Source organism: Quercus suber, unplaced genomic scaffold, assembly GCF_002906115.3.
Source record: "Quercus suber isolate HL8 unplaced genomic scaffold, Cork oak 2.0 scaffold_74, whole genome shotgun sequence".
Lineage (NCBI taxonomy): Eukaryota > Viridiplantae > Streptophyta > Magnoliopsida > Fagales > Fagaceae > Quercus > Quercus suber.
The window spans coordinates 1,585,081-1,608,118 of record NW_027069539.1 but is presented as its reverse complement, the minus strand read 5'-3'; the positions used below and the strand labels follow the sequence as shown (position 1 = coordinate 1,608,118).

Sequence of the window (23,038 nt, the reverse complement as noted above, 5' to 3'; positions counted from 1 at the left end):
AAGTTGTAATTTAAACAATTTACTAATGACATAGCTATTGATCTTTAATTTTTTAGAAAATTTGCAAGCATGGAGTATATAAGAAGAAAATGTAATTCAATTGTGAATTTGTCAAAATTCATATTTAATAAAAAAGATTGAGTAAAGTTATAGTATAAGTCTATAACCAATTTTGTTGTTAAATTTTGTTCATATTTATTTAGTTAAAATTGTAAATCCAAACATAAAAGCTACCAAAAAGAAGGTAATTAGTAGATACTTTTAAAGTACTATAAATACATACTTTCTCATCTCACATAACTATAAGTTCGACTAATTAAATTTAAAATAAAATTTATAATTCATATAAAATAAATAAATATGTATTTATAATTCTACTGGAGTATTTAATAATTTTTCTAAAACCAGCAAAAGCTACACTTTACTTTTGAAATTCCAAAAAAAAGAAAAGAAAAGCAAATAGAGGAATTCAGCTGCACTTGCACTTTATGAAATAAAAAATAAAAAAGGAGAGAGATGCGTGGAATGTGGATGACAACGACTAATGTGAAGTGGTGGGGCCCACTCAAGTCAACACACCGTATGGGGCATGGGCCTTTGTTCGGCTAATGTGAAAAGCAAAACCTCTACTTTCCTTTTGAAGTTCCGAAAAAAGCTAAGCTAATGAGGAGGAAAGCTCCGCTTTACTATTACTTTACTTTCGATGAAACCTCCCTCCTGAAATGAAATGAATTTACAATAAAAATGCCCTCATTGTCATTCAGCTGAGCCTCCCTCCCTCCCTCGTAGCAGAGCACAAACAAAAGAGAGAAAGGAAGGACGTTCCACATTCAAGCTATTATGCGGTGGAATTGGTTCACGTCACATCATTTCTTTAATAAAACAAGAAAGCAAAGAGAGGAAAGAAAGGAAAGAGAGGAAAGAGCGTTTTATGAGAATGGAAGCGTGTTACTTGAGAAGCTGATTGCCTCTTGCAATGCCAAGCCTATTCCCATCCGTACCTTCTCCCCTCAACAGCTCCTCCTAGCAACCAACAACTTTTCTTCTGAACTTCTGGGACGTAATTGGGGCTATTGGTACAAGGGTTCTCTTGAAGGACGAATTGTTCTCATTAAGCGTTTTGATTATGGTATGGCCGATTTAGCCATCAATGATTTAGTGATTTCTGCACAAATGAGTGGTCACAACAATGTATTAAAGCCCATAGGCTGTTGTCTCCACACTCCATCCCCCTTTTTAGTGTTTGAATCTGCCGCCAATGGTTTCCTTTCTGATCAAATTTATGTCTCCCGTGTTACTGAACGACAACATCAGGCGATGGTGTGGGAGAGAAGGTTAAAGATTGCAAGGCAGATTGCTCATGCTCTTTCTTATCTCCATACTGCCTTCCCAAGACCTGTCATCCACATGGCTATAAATATGCACAGTATCTTATTAGATGAACATGATGTTCCCAAATTGTCCGACTTTTATTTTTCTGTATCAATCCCCGAAGGTGAAGCTGACGTGGACACACATTTGGATTCAAGGTTCAGCGCCCCCGAGGTTAGAGCAACAGGCAAGTCAACTGAAAAAGCTGATGTATATGATTTTGGTCGGTTTCTTCTAGAACTTTTAACTGGAGACGATTCTCGTAAAATATCCCGATTGACAATTGGTAAAGATTCTACTTTCATAGCATACATACATAACCGTGCTCAAGGTAGTTGCATAAACGAGATTGTGGATCCTGCAATCTTGGCTGAAGATGGTTTAGAGCATCAATTACAAGCTGTGGTGGACCTTGCCTTGACATGTACAGAGGAAGATCCACAAACAAGGCCAACTATGGTTGATGTCACCAAACAACTCAGACGGATTGAGAGGTTCATTCCATCACTAATTATTTACTCACTTGATTTCATCCAATCATATGTTATAGATAAACAGATTCACATTATTGCATATCCAAATGTTTTAGGCACAACAACAAACAAAATTTACTTGATTTTCAAACAAATGGCCATGGATGGAATTTAGAAAAGTTTAAAAAGCTAATTTGATGGAGAGCCATTTAATGACATTATGAAATCCCCATTGGTATTAAGAGCAGTCCTAATAAACTGGTATGCATCTTAAGTAATAAAGGAGAATTCTCTATGAGATCAGCTAATGGTATTTCGCAATCACACAGGTTCACACAAACGGGTGAGGTGCTTTTGGGAAATTTGCAGAATTTAAACCTTCATGAGAGTTTTGAAGCGCATGCTCCTGCATCATTGAAAAGGAATGCTTCTAGTGATGAAATTCAAGCAGTGAACGAAGCCTCTGAAAGGCCTCTTGAAGTTTAATTGTGATGCAACTGAATGATGACAGAGCTTGTATGGCAGTTTTAACCTGTCATTGGGAAGTTATCATTATGGCAGACCCTTAAGGTATGTATTGATGCTATAAGAACTGGAGGATAGGTTGTTATTGCCAAAGGAGTTTGATTATTGCTCTTTTGTTTGAATAAAAGGAATGCAAACTAAGTAGTTCATGGTCTTAATAACTGACTATGTATAGTGGTTTGTTGAGGGAAAAAAAGACTTTTGTATTGTTTAGTTGGTTTGTAAATTTTCATTTTCCAAAATATATGTGATTTCTCAATTTAGTTTGGCAAACCTTTTTCTTTTTGCAAAATAGTCTTAAATTTTAATCATTCATGTGAATTTGGGTAAAAAATTCATTAAATAACTTATTGCTCCACAATTGATCTTCTAATTGGTATAATTGCAGTTAACACCTTCCCTTTGAATGAGATAAATATTGTTGTCCTAAAAAGTATGAAACAAAAATGTCATTATCCTAACAGAGATGTGCTTAATCATTCTCTACTTTTACTGCCTCAGTTCATTGTTATCCTCTTAAATTCAAAAGGCACCTTCTGATGGAACTCTGCTGGAGAAATATAGTTGCATAGGGCTGTTTGAACTTAGTACCGTAGTGGAGAGAAACATCAAAGACAAAACTCTAGGTCACACACCCACACTAACTCATTTGATGTGCCAAAACTCTAATCCAATTGCCTTAGGTATCAATCTATGCTAAGACAGATATTTGGCATTGTAAAACATATCCAGATGCCTTGTCCCACAATCACAAAGGATAGTCACAATAGCACCAATGCAGTTTGTCAAAAAAGCAAGTGTTGTTGGTGCAAACACTAGGCCCCTTGATGATGGAGGATTGATAATAGGTTTTATTTGATTTGAATTCTGATTTTATTTCTGAATTATGTGTAATTGACTGTTTTGTTTCTTTCCTTCTTGATTCTTGCTTTGGAGGTCCTACTTTAAAAGGCTCAAAAAAAAAAAAAAGCAAATCATTTTGGCATGGTGAATTTGATAATAGATAATATTGAATTGAAATTTTTCTCTAACTTGGTGGTGATTTCAAGCAGCCTTAAGTGGTGAAGCCCTAGGTTTGTTATGGTCTTTCTCTATAAATCCCTAGACAAGTTTACAAATCTTGTACTGCATCAAATATGGTAGCAGGGCAAAAAATTTGATCCATGTACTGAAATTCACAACCCAAAATGACCACAACTTTATGCAGCTTTTGAACCAAACTCATCGAAGCATTCAAACACTACCACCCTCCTCAGTCAATCATACTAATCCACGTTAGGATCTCAACTAAAACACCATTGCCAAGTCCAAGTCAAGTTGTATTGTTCCTTGCCTTGACATGTACTGAGGAAGATATAGAGAAAATGCTAACAATGATAGATGTTACCAAAGATTTGGGGCAGATTGAGACACTTGTTCCATGGTTGATTATTTCTAATTTGGTTCATCAAAGTACCTTTCCAACTAGAATAGCCTCTTACTTAAGCATTGAAAATTCAAATTTTACTATGAAATCAAAGTTTCCAAAAACATAATTTCAATGTAAAATGTGTTTATACTGAAGTTGAGTTTTCAATTTAGTTTGGCAAGCCTTGTTCTCTTTACAAAATAGTCTTAAATTTTAATCATTCATGTGAATTTGGGTCAAAAATTCATTAAATAACTTATTACAATTGATCATCTAACTAAAATAATTGTAGTCAACACCTTCCCTTTGAATGAGATAGATATTGTTGTCCTGAAAAATATGAAACCAAAATGTCATTATCCTAACAAACAAAGATGTGCTTAGTCCTTCTCTAGTGTTTCTGCTCTTGTTCATTGCTATCCTCTTAAATTTAGAAGGCACCTTCTAAGGGAACTTTGCTGGAGAAATATAGCTGCATAGGGCTGCTTGAACATTGGATAGAAGTGGAGAGAAACAGCCAAGTCAAGACTCTAGATCACACTAACTCATTTGATGCCCAAAACTCTAATCCAACCTTGGGTATCAATCTACGCTAGCTGAGACAGATATTTGGCATTGCAATACATACACAGATGTCTCATCCCACTATCACAGAGGACAGTCACAAACAATTTCATGAACACACACACACACAAAGAGTTTAGTTGTTGTGGACACTAGGCCACTGGATGATGGAGAATCAAGGGTGGACATTAAGAGCCACAATAACGAGTTTTATTTTTGAATTATTGTATGTGTGTGGTTATAACAATATTCTCAATGTTGAAAAATTCAACTTGCTTTCGCCTGTTGCTTAATAACAACGGAAATTTTGGTTGGTATGTTCATTTAGCCATGCAAAGCATTGTGTCCTTTGTCTTGTCCATTAAAGATGATTTGCATTTGATGAATAATAGGAGAGTGGGACCAATTAATAATAAACATATTCACATCATCGCATATGCAAATGTTTCAGGCATGCCAACAGGTTGATTTCAAGTCTTCCTGTTCACAATGACTCAAAATTTAAGAGATTAGAGATTAGAAGGCAAAGCTAAGGAAGATAAGTAGTATTCATTGTTAATATCCTTCTACAATGATGCTCTAAGAGTCTTGTTCACAGTAAAATGAACTAACCACTCAAATTTGTCTGGCAAACTTATTTCCTCATGACATTACCATAGACAATAATAACTGGTACATTGGCATTAATTCATTCAACTTCTCTTGAAAAAATGATTTCAATCATCCTCGTACACAGCTCTGAATGAAATATATATTGTACACCTCTTAAAGAAAATACATATTGATGTCCCGAATAGAATGAAACAGAAAATTGACAATATCCTAACATAGATGTGTCTTATCCTGCTCTAGTGTTGCTACTCCAGTGTCTTTTTAACTACAAGAATTCAGATGGATAAACACCAATATGAATTAGAATTAAATACAGAATTTTCTTGGAGATATATAGTCGCATGGGCCTGCTCAAATTTTGGATGTAAGTAACAATAAACATCTAAGTCAAAGCTCTGGATCACACTAACTCATTTGATGTCCAAGAGGCTCTAATCCAGTAGCCTTGGGTGTCAATCCATGCTGGGATAGATATTAAGCACCGTAAAACTTACTCAAATGACTCATCCCACCATCACAATAATTGTCACAACTCACAATAGCGTGACCTGGGCCTATGGATTGTGTCATCAAACATCTGACGGCTCTGACACAATTCATGGCCAATGAACTTCCAAGAAAGAGCCCATCATTCTTCAAAAGAAACCTGTTAAAAGTTCAAGAAGCATAGCATTGAAACACACACAAAGTATTTGTGTTCCAACAAAAGAAAATGGGTGAAAGAATGGATTTTTATTTTTTATGTTTCATCATCTGACAATTATTAATGGTGGACCAAAAAGGGAATAAATCCACAGTAGAATCAACAAAACAACAAACTGGTAGAATTGGCAGAATCTTTTTCCCACTGGTTTCATTCTCGTCCTATCAGAAAAGTATATCACTTTAAAAAAACAAAGGCATGCTCTAACCAAGACCTTTCAACGCCTTTCAAATCTGTGCCTCTGAAAGTCCCATCAAGTTTTGCCATCATGAAATTCTGTGCAAACCAGTATTTTCCAAGTCTTTTTTTTTTTTTCCAAGTCCTTCTGTTATTGTGTCAAATGGATTCTTCAATCTTCGTCCTTCAGCATCGTCTCTCGTGTGCATCGTCTCTAGTAGAAATTCCACTATAATTCTCATGTAATGGTTTTAAGTAATTTGATAAATATTAATTATAACTTATGACTGCTTTTGTTAATCTCAAAAAATGATTAAATTATAACAATATACAACCATATAGATATAGTAACTATTTATGCATCTAAAACCCTCGAGATTAGCTTGAAACCAATATCAAATTATTAATGCTATATTATTAACAAATTTTATTACAAAACACTCATTTTTATGAAAAATAATTGATTATTACCTAAACTATTTGTGGTCTTTGCACTTTTTAAAGATAACAATACTTTTTAAATCCAAATCAAACTATACTTTTTAAATATTTTTTCTATTCGATTAAAGCATTTGCTTTTTTTTTCCTTTACTAATATTATGCATGTGCGATGCACGGCTTAATAAAAAATATTTTGATAATATAATTAAATTTAATAACAAATAAAATGAAAAAATAATTAATTTAAAATTTAAGATTAAAAAATAAATTGTACTTGTACACTTTAAAGAAATTTAATTTTTATTTCTTATTTTGATATTTAAATAATTTGTTTTAGTGTTGATTTCTTAAACCAGCATATGTATCCATATGTAACATTCTAAATTAATAATAAATAAAAATATAATACTCTAACTTAATGTAACATTCTAACGTACTAATAAATAAATATAACACCCTAACTTAAAGTAATATTTGTAATTGTATTGTGTTTTAGCCTTTAAGAACACATATATTATTTTTTTTATCATAAAAAATAATGAATTCAATAATTGAAACGGTTGAAAACAAAATTAAGCCAAAACCTCAATTCATTAATGAAAAAAAGCTTTAGAAAAAATGGAGTTAAGTAAAGATAGACTTACATAGAAATTTGGACGGATGGATTCTCTTGTATCCAATTTCATGTTTGATAGCAAATTTTGCTTTTAATTAAAGAATATAGATTACATGGAACAAAACACCAAACAAAATCCATAACAAATTAAATCCATTATAAAATATTGATGTCAATAACAAATAATCATGTAATAAGAAATTTGAGAAATACAAATATATTGCTTGCTATATTGACTTCTAAAAAAAACATTAAAAAGTGTGATCAAATATAGAATTTCAGTCTATTTATAAAACTTGTTGATAAAAAGCATATTATATATAATAAAAAGGCAACAAATACACAAAATCTATTCAATTTGATGAAAGAAAAAAAAAAATTACCTGCAAGGTTGTAGGGTAGGGCAGAAAGGAGAAATGTAGCACTTTTCTATTATGAAAGCTCCAACATCAAAAATAAGTACTCATGAAAAGCATTTCTGCACCAACATTGTTAGAGGTAACACTATTTACATGCGGCCAGGCCCAAAAAAAAAGAAAAAGAAAAAGAAGAAGAAGAAGTAAAGAGACAAACACGGCTAAGCAAAATAATACCTGTATTGTATTTTAGAATGAGATAAGATTTTAAATCTTTGCTTTTGATAAGGAGGTAACTTCTTAATCCGATAAAGTTTGAATTTAGATGATTTATACTTAAACTAATTCTCCTTCAATCATTTTTTATTGGATAAATATGGATAGAATTTCATATTAGTATAAAGAAACAAAGTACTAATAAGGACAGACGTTTTTTTTTTAATGAATTAAAGTACAAAATTATGATTTAAATAAAATTGATAAACATTCAATGATTGATTAAGATTTTGTGTACATCCAAAAAATGATTAAGTATTAGAGTTTAAGTTGATAATAATAACTAAAATTCTATTTTATCAAAAATATTGCAATTTTTAAAATGTAAACAAAACTCTTCAATTTTTTTAAGTGTAGTAAGAATTTATGAAAGTGTGAAGCTGATTTTTTTTTTTTTTAAAAAGAAATTATATGAGAAGAAGATACGAACAAAAAATATATATTTTTTTTAAAATATTTAAAAAAATCCTACAATTTAAGAAGATAAGAACAAAAAATATATATATCTATACAATTTATGAAAGTGTGAAGCTTAAGAATATATATTTTTTTCTTAACGGATGAGAAGAAGTTAAGTTGATATTAAATTATTGAGTTTTTGTGCCTATCAAACTTTATCTAAAGAAGTAATTTCAAATTAAAATTTTTATCAACTTAGAAATTATATGAGAAAAAGATAAGAACATAAAAAAATTATATTTATTTTTCAAAAATCTATTAAAATTTCCGCAATTTGGTGAGTAGGAAAAAAAATGCAAATTTGTTCTTTTTTTTTTTTTTTTTTTTCTTTTACACTTTTTAGTTTTTCAAAAATCTATTAAAATTTCCACAATTTGGTGAGTAGGAAAAAAAATGAAAATTTGTTCTTTTTTTTTTTCTTTTATGCTCTTTTTATCTCTCTTTTTTATTTAAATTATATCCTTAGGTAATTTTATTCTATTGATTTTAGCTTTGTTGATAACATTTTAGATAGACACAACTGTTATAGTTGTAAATGAAATACTACTTTCTTTTATTACTTGATTTGTCATGTTTATCCAAAAAATATGTATATATCTATTCTTAAAATCTAAAAATTTATTAAAATTTCTGCAATTTGGTGAAGTCATGTGGCGCAACTACGGCGTCTAAATCCAACTTTTATTAAATTAAATTTTGCAAAGATAAATAATAGTTAAATAAAAAACACATGATTAACTTCATATGAAAATAAAAATTATTATGAAATAAATGTATGACCATATTCATTACCTTCATATGGTTTTTGGTGGCTAAATTTGTAGCTTTTTGTCGCCGTTCATCCATAATGGATCTTCGTCTTAATCTTGAACATCTTGTCATTTCAACGTTGTTTAACTATTTAAAGCAAAGTAAAAAGTTTATGTGTTGCAAACAAAGACTTTCTTATTCAATAATTTTAGAGGAGAAAAAAAAAAAAAAGGAAGAAAAAGACTTTCTTAGAATCCTGGTTTATTGAAATATTCATAATCTAAGTGGATAGGATGTTTATGAAATAAATTTAAAATTAATGTATGACCATATTGGTTACCTTCAATTGTTCATTGCTTATATGGTTTGTTGCAAGAATAGCTGATGATTCTTGAATAGTGATTCTTTGTGTCTTGTTGGCTGAATGTATATATCCTGATCGTCGTAAATTCATAATTGATCTTCATCTTAATCTTGCAATTCTTGTTATTTCAACATTGTTCAACTATTTAAAAAATAAGAAAAAGACTTCCTTAGTAGTCTTGTTCATTGGAATATTCATAATCTACGTGGATAGGTCTTACTTGAAATCAAAAAATTAGTGTATAACAATATTGGTTACCTTCAATTGTTCATTGCTGGTATGGTGTGTTGCAAGAATAGTCGATGATTCTTGAATAGTGATTCTTTGTCTTTTGTTGGTTGAATCTACAGATCTTGATCGTCGTAAATTCATAATAGATCTTCGTTTTAATCTTGCAACTCTTGTTATTTCAGCATTGTTCAACTATTTAACCAAATATAAATAAATAAACAACTATAATATACACAACCAAACTAACAATTTGTATCAAGTCAATGTGAACTGTAAAGTGAAAAAAATACTTGCCTGTAGGTTAGTAGTGGTGGTGATTTCTTCCATGTGAGTAATCTTCTGTTGTAATTTAGAGACAACTGTGAATCGTCTTTTTCTTTTGAGAGAGAGAGAGAGAAACGTTTTGAGAGATTTTTTTTTTTTTTTTTTTGGATAAACAGAATGAGAGATCTCGTTTGAAGAATACATAGCAGTTTTTTTTTTGAGAGAGAGAGAGAAACGTTTTGAGAGATTTTTTTTTTTTTTTTTTTGGATAAACAGAATGAGAGATCTCGTTTGAAGAATACATAGCAGTTTTTTTTTTTGTTTTGATGTATTTGATGCGGATTATAGTATTCCAATTGTGATCAAATTCTTATTTATTTATTTGTCTTAGTATTTATCAAAATTGCACTATGTGTCTGCTGGTCTCCTAATACTGCTGGGTTTAGTATTCCAATTGTGATCAAATTCTTATTCTTTTTTATTTTTATTTTTTATTTATCTTAGGATTTTCTATTTAGTTTTATTGATTTATTTATGCGTCTTAGATAATTTAGTTTTGGAATTTCAGTAAAGTCAATGAAAATCACTGTTAACGGTTATCTAGACTGAAAGAAGATTCGTGTTTGCAAGGAATTGAGGAAATTTCAAAGGTTATCTAGACTCAAAGAAGCTCCGTGTTTGCGAGGAATTGAGGAAATTTCAAAGGAGCTCTCAGAATTGTGAAATGGCATTTGACGAAGGACGTTTCACATGATGTGCGATTTTATCTCGTTTCTCTTTGATATTACATGTGACCTGCTTTGCTTTAATATCTTTGTGTAATTCATTTGCTGCCTTTGCTATGTCAGAGTTTATTCTTATAGTACAGTGCAAAATGCTTGAAGATTTAATTTGTATTTGCCATCTCTAGAATACTAAATATATATATCATATAATACTATTTACGTTTTCTCTTTGATGATAACATTGATTTTATAATACCATTTACGTTTTCTCTTTGATGATAACATCGATTTTAAGAAGGTGTACGATCTACTCTTGGAATTTTCTGTGGTCGAAAAGTTAAGCCCAGATAGGATGATGAAGACGGTTTTTGTCTTTAGCTATGACTTTAGGGGTAAGGGGTTTAGTGATAAGCTGTTTAGCCATAAGTAGTTTATTGATAAGTTGAAATTTTTTAAGCAAGGTAGAAATTATTACTTTGTTTGTTTTGTTATTAAGATGAAAAACTTTTGTAACTGTTATTTTAGCATTTCTCTACACATGAATGGAAATATTTTTATGAAAGAAAATTAGCTCATGAACACATTTGTCAAAAAAATAATGCTACACCGAAAACGTGTACAATAAACTAAGTCAATCTATCCGAAATAAAACTTTAAACTGAATTAACTTGTATACAATAGCTTAAAAGTAAACACTTCTATTTGATCTTCCACTTTCTCTTTTTTTATTTCTCTGCAAAACAGAAACAATACAGAAGTTATTTTCTTGTTTAGGAAAATAAACATTGTGTGAAGTTTTAAAAAAAACCAAATAATATTTATTTGTGCAATTGTATTTACTTCTTCACAATCTTTCTTTTCTTTACTTGGGCCGAGATTTTTTCTTCAAGTACTTCATTTCCATTGTTAGCCCCTCTTTTTGTTGTTTCCTATAATCAATATGATTCGATATGTCATTATGTACTAATGATAATATTATAACTTCATCAATAATGTATAGGTGAAGCATCGTTACCTGTAATTGTCCGTTTCCTTCAATTTCAATGACTCTAGTTACTGTAAAGTTTTGTTTGCGAACAAAAAAATTGTATGCAGTAATTTTCAGTTGGAAGATGTAGGTTTTTCCAATTATGCATTTGATGCTACTTGGAATAATATTGTCATCGTCTTCATCCTATTATTAAAAACAAAAAAACAAAAGATTTCAATTAGTGTAACATAATACAATTAATGTAATTATACAAATAATCTATATATATATATATATTTATATATTTACCTCTTCTTCCATATTGGAGAGTTGCATAGCAGGCACTTTAATTAACTTCTCTGCTTCCTTGTCAAACACTACAAAATTTGCATGTTCTGTTGTATCACCAACTTGCATGTCAAGTCTGTATCTGAAATATTATTTTTCATTTACATCAATTAACATTTTTATATATTTAATGATAACCAATAGTAAATATTAGAATTACTTACCTAAGTTTTGGGAATCCACATACTTTCATACATGTCTAACAAAATAGTTTGGATTCATGTTTTTTCAATTTTTTAGGACACTCATCACAGGAGACATAATACCATCCGTTCTCAGCATTGATCTTTTTAATTGAGGCCGTGCAATAAAATGTTATGTCCTATAAAAAAACACATGGTAAAAGTTCATAAAGGAATTTTTCACATAAACATATTTGGAAAACATCTTAAATATATAGCAATTTACTACTTCTTTCATCTGTCTTTTCCAAAAGTCTTTATCGAATTCAAAATCAGGAATTAACGTAATCATAGTTTGTTGTCATCAACTTAAACTTAATTACCATTGCTTACTGTCTGGCATAATATATTTAACAATTGAATCCAAGTTCTAGTAAGAGATAACCATACCTTGCATGCCATAATATATTTAACAATTGAATCCAAGTTCTAGTAAAAGATAACAATACCTTGCACACTTAATACTAACCTGTTCTTTTTCAGTCTTTATAAAGGTCAAAATTTCCAATAGTGTTCTTTTCATCTTAGAAATCTCATTAGGGTCAAGGATTGAACGTGATAGTTGCAACGACTCAATCTTCTTCTCTTTCTCATCAAGGCTGAATTCAGTTTCTTCAAGACTATATTGAAATTCAACATATTAAAAATGTCTATTGGTATCATAAAATAATAATTTAAGATATTATAAGATTGAACTAAAATAAATAAGTAATTTTAAAATTGCACTAACCTTTTTCTTAACTCTATGACCTCTGGAATATCTAAATTCACATACAACTTTGCAGAGTTTGTAGAAGACAATGATAATTTCCCTACCATCATTCATACATAAGTAGTTTAAATTATGATGTTTAAACACATATCATGTATATCAAAAGAAAGAATTGCTTACTCATATAAGTCTTAACAGTTAACAGTGGTTGATGTGATAATTATAATAGGTCGCATAGAATTATCAAAACATATATCTTCATTAATTGCCTCTGCAAATTTATCCCAAAATGTGATTCTAATTTTTTCCCTCCTGCATAAACATTTTTGTTAGACAATTAAAAATTTATCTCTTAACAAAAATGTACAAATCTAAGTAATATATTCATCAATATCTAACTAACCTGTTATCTTGAAGTTCGATTAGCCTTTTGTTCAATTTTTTCCCACGCACCTCTATCTTTTCCATGGGAGAAATTCCTACGATTTCTCCTATTACATCTACAAATGATAAAGTGATTGATCAAAATAATGAGTTATGAAGATAATAGTATATAAATATATTTTAAGTATAAATGTATAATCAAAATTACCTGTTAGAGTTGTGTTTTTGTCAGCAAGATACTTCAGCTCATCAAATGGAACCAATTCAAATTTTTGTTTTGCGATAAGTTCATCATTTGTTTCTAACAACTTCACAGATGTTGTTGCATAAAATCTTATCATGTACTTGTGATTCACAATCCTATAAGCATCCTTGTTTTCGACAACTCCAAAATATTTTATTCGATAAATTTTACCTTCTTGTATATCTCTAACATGATTAACAAATGATTTTCTAATACTTGCGTGAATAAGATTATCCTGAAAAATGAGAATAAACTTATCAAGAAAATATAATTCAATTGTATTTGAAGAGCTAAACCTTCTCATCAAGAAGCACCAAATCAACACTCATAAGTTCACTATTTGTTTTAATGTTAAGAACTTCCCACATTCTTGTGACTCTAACTCTAATATTCCAATCGTCTTTTTCAGTGTCGATTTCATCCAAGAGATTATATCTTTGATTTTGTCTATCCATTCTGATTAAAAAAAAAAAAAATTATTACCATTTATCTTAAAACAAAAGAAATTTTGATAGAGAAAAAAGAAAAGTAAAATTTTTGAAAAATTAAAAATTTTTACACCTTCAACAATTGCAAACATAATAACATATTAATAAGATGCACAACAATTGCAAAGAGTATAATATATTTAAAAAATAATAGTTTTGCAATGCAGCCTTGTTGGTTTGTGCAAGTTATGGTACCATGGAGGAACTAACCTGATTCAAGCCCTTTAGCGGCAATTAAAAATTAAAAACATATTATAATATATAATTAAAAAAACATAGTATAAACATCAATCATAGATTCACAGACTAAGAGTTACGGCAAAACTAAAAAATTAACAATCAAATTTTTTTAGTTTATTGGACATGAAAGCTAAATTTCTTAACAATCAAGCTAAATTATTTTAAAAACAAAAAAAATTCAATTGACAATATATTCAATTTGATGAAAAAAAAAAAGTAGAGCAAACAAATACGTACTTGTAAAGTTGTAGTAGGTAGAAGAAGAGAATAGTAAAGATTGTAGGTAGAAGAAAAGAATAATAGCATAAAGGGACTGTATGATAAGTATTAATTATGAATTATTTGATATATATATACACACTCACTTCACATTGAAGAATTTTATATGAACAAAAAGTCTAAAACTAATTAAAGCACAATGTGATGTGCCTATTTTTTTTTCCTGGGATATATACGGTTTTACAGTTGGCCTTAGCCACACATTGTAGGTTGGTCTTTGTGAATGTGAGGGACTCTAATATTTATGCGTTAGTGCACTCTGTGGCCTTTTTTTTTTTTTTTTTGTTAAATCAGCCTTTTCTCCCGGATATCACCCTATTATACTACTGAAGCTTTTCTCTTTTCTCTGCTGGTCAACTTCTTATCTTCACAAACAACGTTTTTTTTTCTTTTTTTTTCTTTTTTTTCTTTTCTGGGATATATACGGTTTTACAGTCTGTGGCCCTTTTATATTTATCCAAAAAAATAGGTATATATCTATTCTTAAAGTCTAAAAGTTTAAGAAAATTTCTTCAATTTGGTGAAGCCACGTGGCGTAACCACAGCGTCTAAGCCCAATTTTTATTATATATAATATGATTTCTTTTTTATAGTTTTTGAATTTTTAAAAACATTTATAACATAGGATGAGGCAAGACACGTGTTGGAAATTTAGACCCCTTAAACAACCAGATTGCGTAGCCTAGATTAATTAGCCAAGTTGTTATTTAGTCAAATTAAGCAATTCTAGGTTAAAACAATCCAAACAATCATATCAAGAATATAAAGGAGCGGAAAATAAATAACACAAGATATGATCACCCAGGAAACCACACGGTAAAAACCTGGGGAGGATTTGACCCACCGATCCTCAAGGCTAACCTGAATTCACTATGAAAGAATTGAAGTTCATACAAAAGGACTACAAGCTCCCCGCTCGACTTCCTAATGCTACCCACCAGTAGAACTTCCTGACACGACCACGCGCAGGCTCCGAATCCACGGACTACTTCTTTCTTGAATTCTTCAATTAGCTACAAGCTCCCCGCTTGCTTTTCTTTTAATCTCCAATGGTTAAAATAAAAAACTAGGGCAACATATTAAAATTAATTATGCCAATTCAATTTAATAAAAATTATTCCATCAAAAAAAATTTAATTAAAATTAAAATTTTAGAATCTTTGACAAATTCTATAGCGCAAGGGAGTACCAAAATCACCAGGGAATTAAGGGAATCATCTTACAAGATAATATAATGAAAATTCAATTTAGTATATCATATTACTAGAATGATGTATTATAAATAAATTTAGAATCCTTATGGAAATCGATTTTACATCCAAATCAAAATCAACCCTAAATATGCTTCTAAAAACATTAGCACCGGAATTGATGGTGTATATACAATAAATCCTAGGATAACTCAACCTAGTAATCCTAAAGCAAAAAAAATACCCTACTAATCCTCTAAAGTTATAAACTTCCACTATTACAATTTTAGTATCTATCTAAATTATTGATGATGTGGTAAAATCTAATCCGCTCATTTAAAATTGATGGATGGGATTATAGTAACTCTAGGATAGAGTTACACTAAAAACCCTACAAGATCTTAATTCTAATTGTTTTACATATATTAACGCTGCCTTTGATCGCTTCCCACTCCCAAAACCTTCGCATCAAAAAATTTCTTCATCATTCTGTTTAGCCTTTGATCACTTTGTTCTCTTTGCTCTCTCATAGAGTATCGTAAAATATGTTTTGTCACACTTTATACCTAAAAGAAGCTCGTACGGCTTACTTCTTAGTGATTTGTTCTGCCTCGGTTTTTATTTGATCACCGTTCTTAGTCCTTTCTTAATTTCAAGAATCCGTGTGTTTTTCCCATCTGGGTGCTTTTGTTTTCCTAGTTTTTGATTACTTTCTTTCAAAAGGGTTTCAGCGTGTGACTTCTTTTTTTGTTTGATATATAATCAAACATGGACTTTGAGCTCTTTGAAGAGGTTGATCCAACAGGTCGGTATGGGAGATACAGTGACAAGCTTGGTGTAGGAGCAGTGAAAAAGGTTTATAGGGCTTTTGATCAACAAGAAGGTATAGAGGTGGCTTGGAATCAGGTTTTCTTGAACCGATTCACCGATGACAAGGCCATGTTACATAGGTTAAGCTCAGAGGTTCAGTTGCTGAAAACATTAGAGAATGATAATATCATCAAATTGTTTAGTGCTTGGATAGATGTTGACCGCATGGCTTTGAATTTCATAACTGAGGTGTGCACGTCTGGGAATTTGAGGGATTATAGGAAGAAACACAGGCGTATTTCAACCAAGGCCTTGAAGAAGTGGTCTAGGCAAATACTGAGGGGTTTGGAGTATTTACATTTGCATGAGCCATGCATAATGCATAGGGATCTTAATTGTAGTAATGTGTTCATCAATAATAATACTGGTGAGGTTAAAATTGGAGATTTCGGGTTAGCAGCAGCGATGGAAAAGGAGCATGTAGCACATTCAATTCTTGGGACACCGGAGTTTATGGCGCCGGAACTATATGATGAGAATTATACAGAGAAGGTGGATATATATGCTTTTGGGATGTGCGTGCTTGAGTTGGTGACAAGGGAGATACCATATAGTGAGTGTGATTGTGTGGCTAAGATATATAAGAAGGTGACCTCAGGTGTGAAACCACAGGCAATGAACAAGGTGAAAGGTATGGAGATCAAGGGGTTCATTGAGAAGTGCCTGGCCCCAATGTCTGAGAGACCATCTGCCACTGACCTCCTCCAAGATTCATTCTTTGATGGACTTGATGATGATGATGATGATGAAAACTATGGTACTAGCTTATATATTGCTACTTTAGAAATATGTGATTAAATTATTTCCTAGTACACAATTTTCATGTATTCTAAACAAGGGATTAAATGGATAGAGATCACTTATTATTTCTATACTCTTGCAGGCTCTATATTAATATAAGTTATTTCCTAGTACACAGTTTCATGTATTATAAAAAAGGGATTAAATGAATAGATATCAATTGTTATTTCTATACACTTGTGCTTTCCTTGGTAGGTTAGTTTCTTGCTTTAAAAATTACATGGAATTGAATTTAGGTATACATTTTTTGTGTGTTGATTGTCTCTGTGATGCAATGCAACCCAAACCTCACCCTTCTCAAATGGTCACATAGTGTGCATATAACTATTTTACTATAAAATATCATATTTTTAAATAGTACAAACATCGATTCTTATCAATTATAGTTAGCAAAATTGAGATGGATGAGTCAACTTAGACAATTCTTAAAATCTTAGATTTAATAACACAGAATTGATAGTACAGAACCAAACCCTAGGGATCTTTTTGCATTCTGTCCTAAGAAATTTATCTTTAATACATATTACTAATAATGACTTTTGGCCAAAACTGTGTATTAGGAGAAGAAAGCCACCAGAAACATCAATTGAAAAGGATTTGGATCATGAATCAGCTCGCAATGGAATGTTACTTTGGTAAAGAAAGTGTACTATCCACATTATGCACCTTCAATAGTGAACCTCCCAATTTCAAAATTTAATGAGTACAGACTGGTGTGGCCTCGTGAATAAACTGGTGCGTTCTTAGTGACTAAAGTTTACTGGATGCTGCTGAATCAAGCCTATCCTTAGCATCAAGGAGGCCAAGTTCTTAAACTCTAAATCTAGAGAATTTTGTGGAAACTCCAAGGGACAATTGTACAAGTGCTGCACTTTTTTGCAATAAAGGAAAATTGTTGATCATTTATTTTTTTTAATGTGAATTTGCTAGAGTTAATGGTTGGGCTCACTCTTAACATTAAGAACAGATTTACTAGAGATTGCATCCTCAGTAGTAGAGGGTTAAGCTTTGGCTACAACAACTGTTGTTGTTGTCAACAACCATTCTTCTTTTTTGTTAACTTTTTTTGAACCTTCTGGTTATTATGGTATCATGGAAATGATAAAATCCTTCAAGCCTAAAGTTTAGCCTTTTGGCAAAATCTTTTTTTTTTTTTTTTTTTTGAGAGAATTATTATTATTATTTAATGCTTCTTATTTTACTTATCTTTTAATTGATCTTATGATAATAAGTAATTGGGTCAGGTCGTTTACATAGTTCTGTGTTGGGTTAGTACTTGGTTGTTTCATTTGGGCCCAGACCATGGGCCATAGAATTTTGTTATTACGTAACCAAAATTATAACTCATGTAGCATTATCTAACCCCTTCCATCCATCTCACGATTAATCAATCAATTCGATTGTTCCACTTCCACCTATCTAAACATTGATCTGCCCATGACTCGTGAGGATCCTTAATTAGAATTGACAGGGTCTTTACTAACAGTCTAATCTCTCAAAGACCAATGTGCACTTCATAGAACGTTCAATCATTTTCTTGAGTTTATTATTATTATTGTTTTTTTTTTTAGTTACAGATTGTAAAAGAATCTACTTTTGCCCTATTTTGAGAAAAGGCAATTGACAAATCCCTCCAAATATTCTCGGGAAAATTGCTTTGCTTTTTTCAGCACTTCGGCCCGTTTGGTACATATGTTTAAAAACTGAAAATTTTTGTTTAAAAACATGTGTAGAAATATGAATGTGTGAAAAAGTTTGTGGAAATACGTGTAATGTTGTTTAAAAACTGAAAATTGTTGTTTGAAAACACAAACCAAACACCCCCTGGGTGTTTAACAAAAGTAAAATAAATAAATATTATTTTTTAAGTAATGATTAATAGTACCTTTATTCATCAAAAAAGTTAAAGGTACGTAGCCAAAAAAAAAAAAGGTAGCACTGATTATAAGTATGCTAAGAATGATTAAAAAAAAATTAAAAATTCAAGCAAACTCCCTCTATAGGGTGTTTGCACTTCGTACCAAAACTGGTATTAACCATTTCAATTATAATAAAAATTTATGAATTTCACAATGTAGATAGATTTACAGCTAAAAACTATTGATTACATGCAAACCACATGACTTGCATCTGTCCATCCAAATAAGAATTATCTGTCTGATCTTTAATATTCTAGTCTATATTTCGTCAATCACATAATATCATGTATTTAATTATATATGCATTTTTTAACGTGAGTTATTTTACAAAGCAAGAAGTCAAACTTCGATCGGTAGAACATGAGGAACACTCAAAGTGAAATAAAAGATTTTTATTCATACCCTATGGAGTGCAATTGACAAGTTTTGTTATATATTACATGGTTGGTTGTAGTAAATTTTCATAATTTTTGGAATGCCAAGTGTAATTTTTTGTTAATTATCAAAAAAAAATTGCAAGTTTTGTTATATATTAAAAGCTAAGAGCCTTGTAATTCAACAAATACAATTTGGTATTTCTAATGAAAATGTCTAAAATTTAAATTCTCCCATTTTTTACTATCAAATTTTCATTAAAAAAATATTAACTAAAAGTTTCCTTAAGTATTTATTAAAAGTTAATGCCATGAAAAAAAAAATTATAAAAAAAAAAAACCTTTAGATGTCAGATGTGACATCCCTTCCTCTCCCCCTCCCCCCACCCCCATTTTTTTATTATCCAATTCCTATTAATTTATCATTTCACAAACACAAATGCTTTTCCTATTCCATGTTCCAATCAATCAAAATTTTGTTGCCTTTCGCTCCATCCAAATTGTAACATTTTTCTTTAGAAGAATCCAACTTTTAGCATATAAAAAGCGATAATGCTTAACTTTGTCATACCAACTTTTGCCAAATCAACAACTCTACCGCATAGGAGGGGATAAGGTGCGAATGCTCCTTATAATGTTGTTACTGCCTCATAGTCATAGAATATCGAATTCTCAATCCTTCCATTCATAAAAACCTCTGATCACTTTGTCATTTTCCATCAAACTACAGTATAGGTTTGTCGATACTTGATACCATAAATCTATTATTTAAGCACGAGATTAGCTGATTAGGTATGCGTTACAATACCAAATTCATAATTTTTTGTGTCTGAAATACAGTACTATATTACAATTCATTAAAATTTGTTTAAAAAGATAAATAAAAATTCATTAATTTGGCACAGCTAAAGATAAGACCTACAAGACAATGTCAATTTTAGGTAACGGGTCTTGTCATAAGTCATGAAATACATTAGCAAACAAAAGAGTACATATATATTTGGAGGACAGCCTTTCATAATGGAGCAATGCTATAGGTTAAGTAAACAAACAAAAAAAAATCACAATAGTTGTTGGCAAAGTTTATTTATTTTTTTTTAGAAGAATTAGTTTTATCTAACTCACTATTGACATCACTTTTATTTACCATTAACAATTTATCACATCAATAATTGTCATATTTTTGTATTTATAGACTTTCTCTCCATTATTTGCTTTTTATAATTTAATTTCTTATTAAACTCAACCCATTAGCTTCTGGCTGGTTTAAAACTTCCAAAAAAAATTTCCATTCATAGTCTAACACACAGCCAGCTAGACTTAAAACTCATGTCTCTACAATGTTCCCCTCCCAAATAATTGAAAATTTCTGATACCACTATAAATTCCTTGAATGCTCAGCCTCAGCCACCTTAAATAGAATGGGCTCTAGTCAGTAGTCACACCTCATAAGGGCAAGTACAGAGAAATTTGATCCCTTTAATTCTCTAGAATTTTAGATGCATTATTGGGAACATTGATTATGACAGAGGGCACCACTTATAGTTTAGCTTTGAAGACAAGCAACAAAATGCCGAAGATTTCGGGGTTGTCGTGTCGTGAGTTATAAAATGGTCAATGTACATACACTGATCTATCTATCTAGTTTTTGTGGTTATCTTATAGTAGGCCAAGCTGAGGACACCCACCGATATCACCCACCACACAAAGAGCTGCCATTTACGAAAAAAGAAAAGAAAAAAGGCATTAGTCCTCTGGCGGCCAAATTTTAAAATTATATTAATATATGTATATACATACATAAAGTACATCAAAGTAAAATTATGACCCTTCAAATCCCAATTAAAGTTGATATATATTTCTAAAATATACACTTTTTAATTATAAGGATATTTAAGTTGCTTATATTTATTAAAATAGAGTTATAATTCTAATAAGAGATTTTAGGTTCAAACTCTACATACATCAAACACTAATTAGTGTCTTGACCAGAGATGAACCCACTAAAGGGCAGGGGGGTCATGCCCCCCCTGCCCCCTCAAATTTTTGGATTGGTTCAAATAGCCCAAAAGAAACACATAATTATTTCTTTGGGCCCATGGCCCCCATAGTCCAAATACAACACAACAAAAAATTCACAAATCACCAATATCATAATTCAATAATTCATAACCAAAAAAATCTCATAGAAAAAAAAATTCCCTTACAAGGTTGACAATAATTTATATGACTTTTAAATTGATTTATAAATTATGGAAAAGTCAATTACAATATTTAAATTTTTTTCAAAAGATAAAATGCAAAATTCTTTTAGAAGCCAATATTGATGATGTAGCATTGCCAACTCTTAATATTAATATCCCAATTTTTTTAAAATCCTCAAACAAAGTTTTGAAAACTTCATTAATATGATTTTCAGTTACATCCAAAAGTATGAGTTTATCATATTGGTGAGTTAGTCAACGTGATAAAATCAACATATTAATTTCAATTACCCAAAATCTGGAGATCCAACGTCCTCTTCTTTTTTTATTCTTCTTCTTCGAAAAGGTTAGAATATCATAACTTTCAAATTTTTTGGTTCATATTATTTCCTTCTTGACTTAAATATTTATGGTAATAAAATGCAGTTGCTTTGTCTACCATGATTTTTTTTTTTAAATAAACCATGTCACTTAAATTTTTTTTTGGTTCATGCTTTGGCCTCCCTAGGTTCAAATCCTGGTTCCATCCCTGGTCTTGACTTAATAATAATGAATAATTATTAGAAAGCGGACACTATAAGTTGAAGTATTATATTATTATCCTATTTATAAAAAAAAATAAAAATAAAAAATAAAAAAAGGTGATAGACTTATAAATAACACTACCATAACAACAAAACTATAGTCTCAAAATTTTGTGTAGTTTTCATTTATAATGAGGTGATTAAATTTTATACTGGTTGATAGCCTACCACAACAACTATATTTATTAATTATTTAAATTAATTATAAATTCATATATTATAATGAGCATATAATATTTTTTTAAAAAAAAAACAAGTCACTTGCTTACGATTAATGGGGTTGACAAAAATTATGGACCGGGATATTTGATGCCAAGACATCAAGGAACACAAGCCTTCCTCTCTCTTTTCCAACTCTTCCCTTAGCCTTTTCCCATTCTTCGTATTCTTCTAAGTTCTCTCATTGTCAACGAGTACATCAAGCTTTAAAAGAGCAACTCATTTGTCGATGGTGCACTAATTTTTTTTTTCAAAGAATATAGTAGATGGATATGGTCATCATATATATATATTGTGGGGCCCGTGGGCCGGATAGCCTCGGCCCATCGTGTAGCAGGCCCAAGACCCATGCCGAGGAACACATACTATTCAGGGCTAAATTGGGGAAAGCCTCTTTTCCCAATCCACGCCGAGGACCTCCTTATCCTCGGCCTGACAAAGATGATTTTTGGGAGAAACTAACCCCAAAGTAAGCTGTCACTCTCGCATTTAATGCACTCAACTAACCCCCATGGCCGCATTAATGGGGAGGCAACCCCTTGGCAGGATAACGTTGATCAGAGTGAACCACTTGAGTACTGATAAGGCCTCTGATGGGACGGACGCCCAGAAGAAAGGCAAATAGATTATCAACAGATGGAAGAAGGAGATAGGAAGATGAAAACTATATAAGAAAAGCAAGTAAACTAAAATGGAAGGGGAAAAAAAGAGAGAA

At 30.9% G+C, this 23,038-nt stretch overlaps 3 protein-coding genes across 3 annotated transcripts; 2 read left to right on the top strand and 1 right to left on the bottom strand.

Moving 5' to 3' along the window:
• Positions 1–654: 654 nt before the first annotated feature.
• On the top strand, positions 655–2,642 carry LOC111994627 (serine/threonine-protein kinase ZRK1-like). Its single transcript, XM_024026519.2, has 2 exons — positions 655–1,865; positions 2,174–2,642. The coding sequence occupies exons 1-2, from the start codon at positions 841–843 to the stop codon at positions 2,328–2,330; spliced, it is 1,182 nt and encodes a 393-aa protein (XP_023882287.1). The 5' UTR covers positions 655–840; the 3' UTR covers positions 2,331–2,642.
• Positions 2,643–11,151: 8,509 nt separating this feature from the next.
• LOC111994617 (replication protein A 70 kDa DNA-binding subunit C) lies at positions 11,152–13,610 on the bottom strand. The gene is made up of 9 exons (XM_024026508.1): positions 13,452–13,610; positions 13,120–13,390; positions 12,931–13,027; positions 12,724–12,839; positions 12,546–12,627; positions 12,265–12,435; positions 11,595–11,715; positions 11,331–11,489; positions 11,152–11,244 (listed from the first exon to the last, which is right to left on the bottom strand). Exons 1-9 carry the CDS (start codon positions 13,608–13,610, stop codon positions 11,152–11,154), a joined length of 1,269 nt encoding a protein of 422 aa, XP_023882276.1.
• A 2,482-nt stretch (positions 13,611–16,092) lies between these two features.
• On the top strand, positions 16,093–17,056 carry LOC111994317 (probable serine/threonine-protein kinase WNK11). The gene has a single exon (XM_024026180.2). It carries the CDS (start codon positions 16,121–16,123, stop codon positions 17,018–17,020), a length of 900 nt encoding a protein of 299 aa, XP_023881948.2. The 5' UTR covers positions 16,093–16,120; the 3' UTR covers positions 17,021–17,056.
• The last annotated feature ends 5,982 nt before the right edge of the window (positions 17,057–23,038 follow it).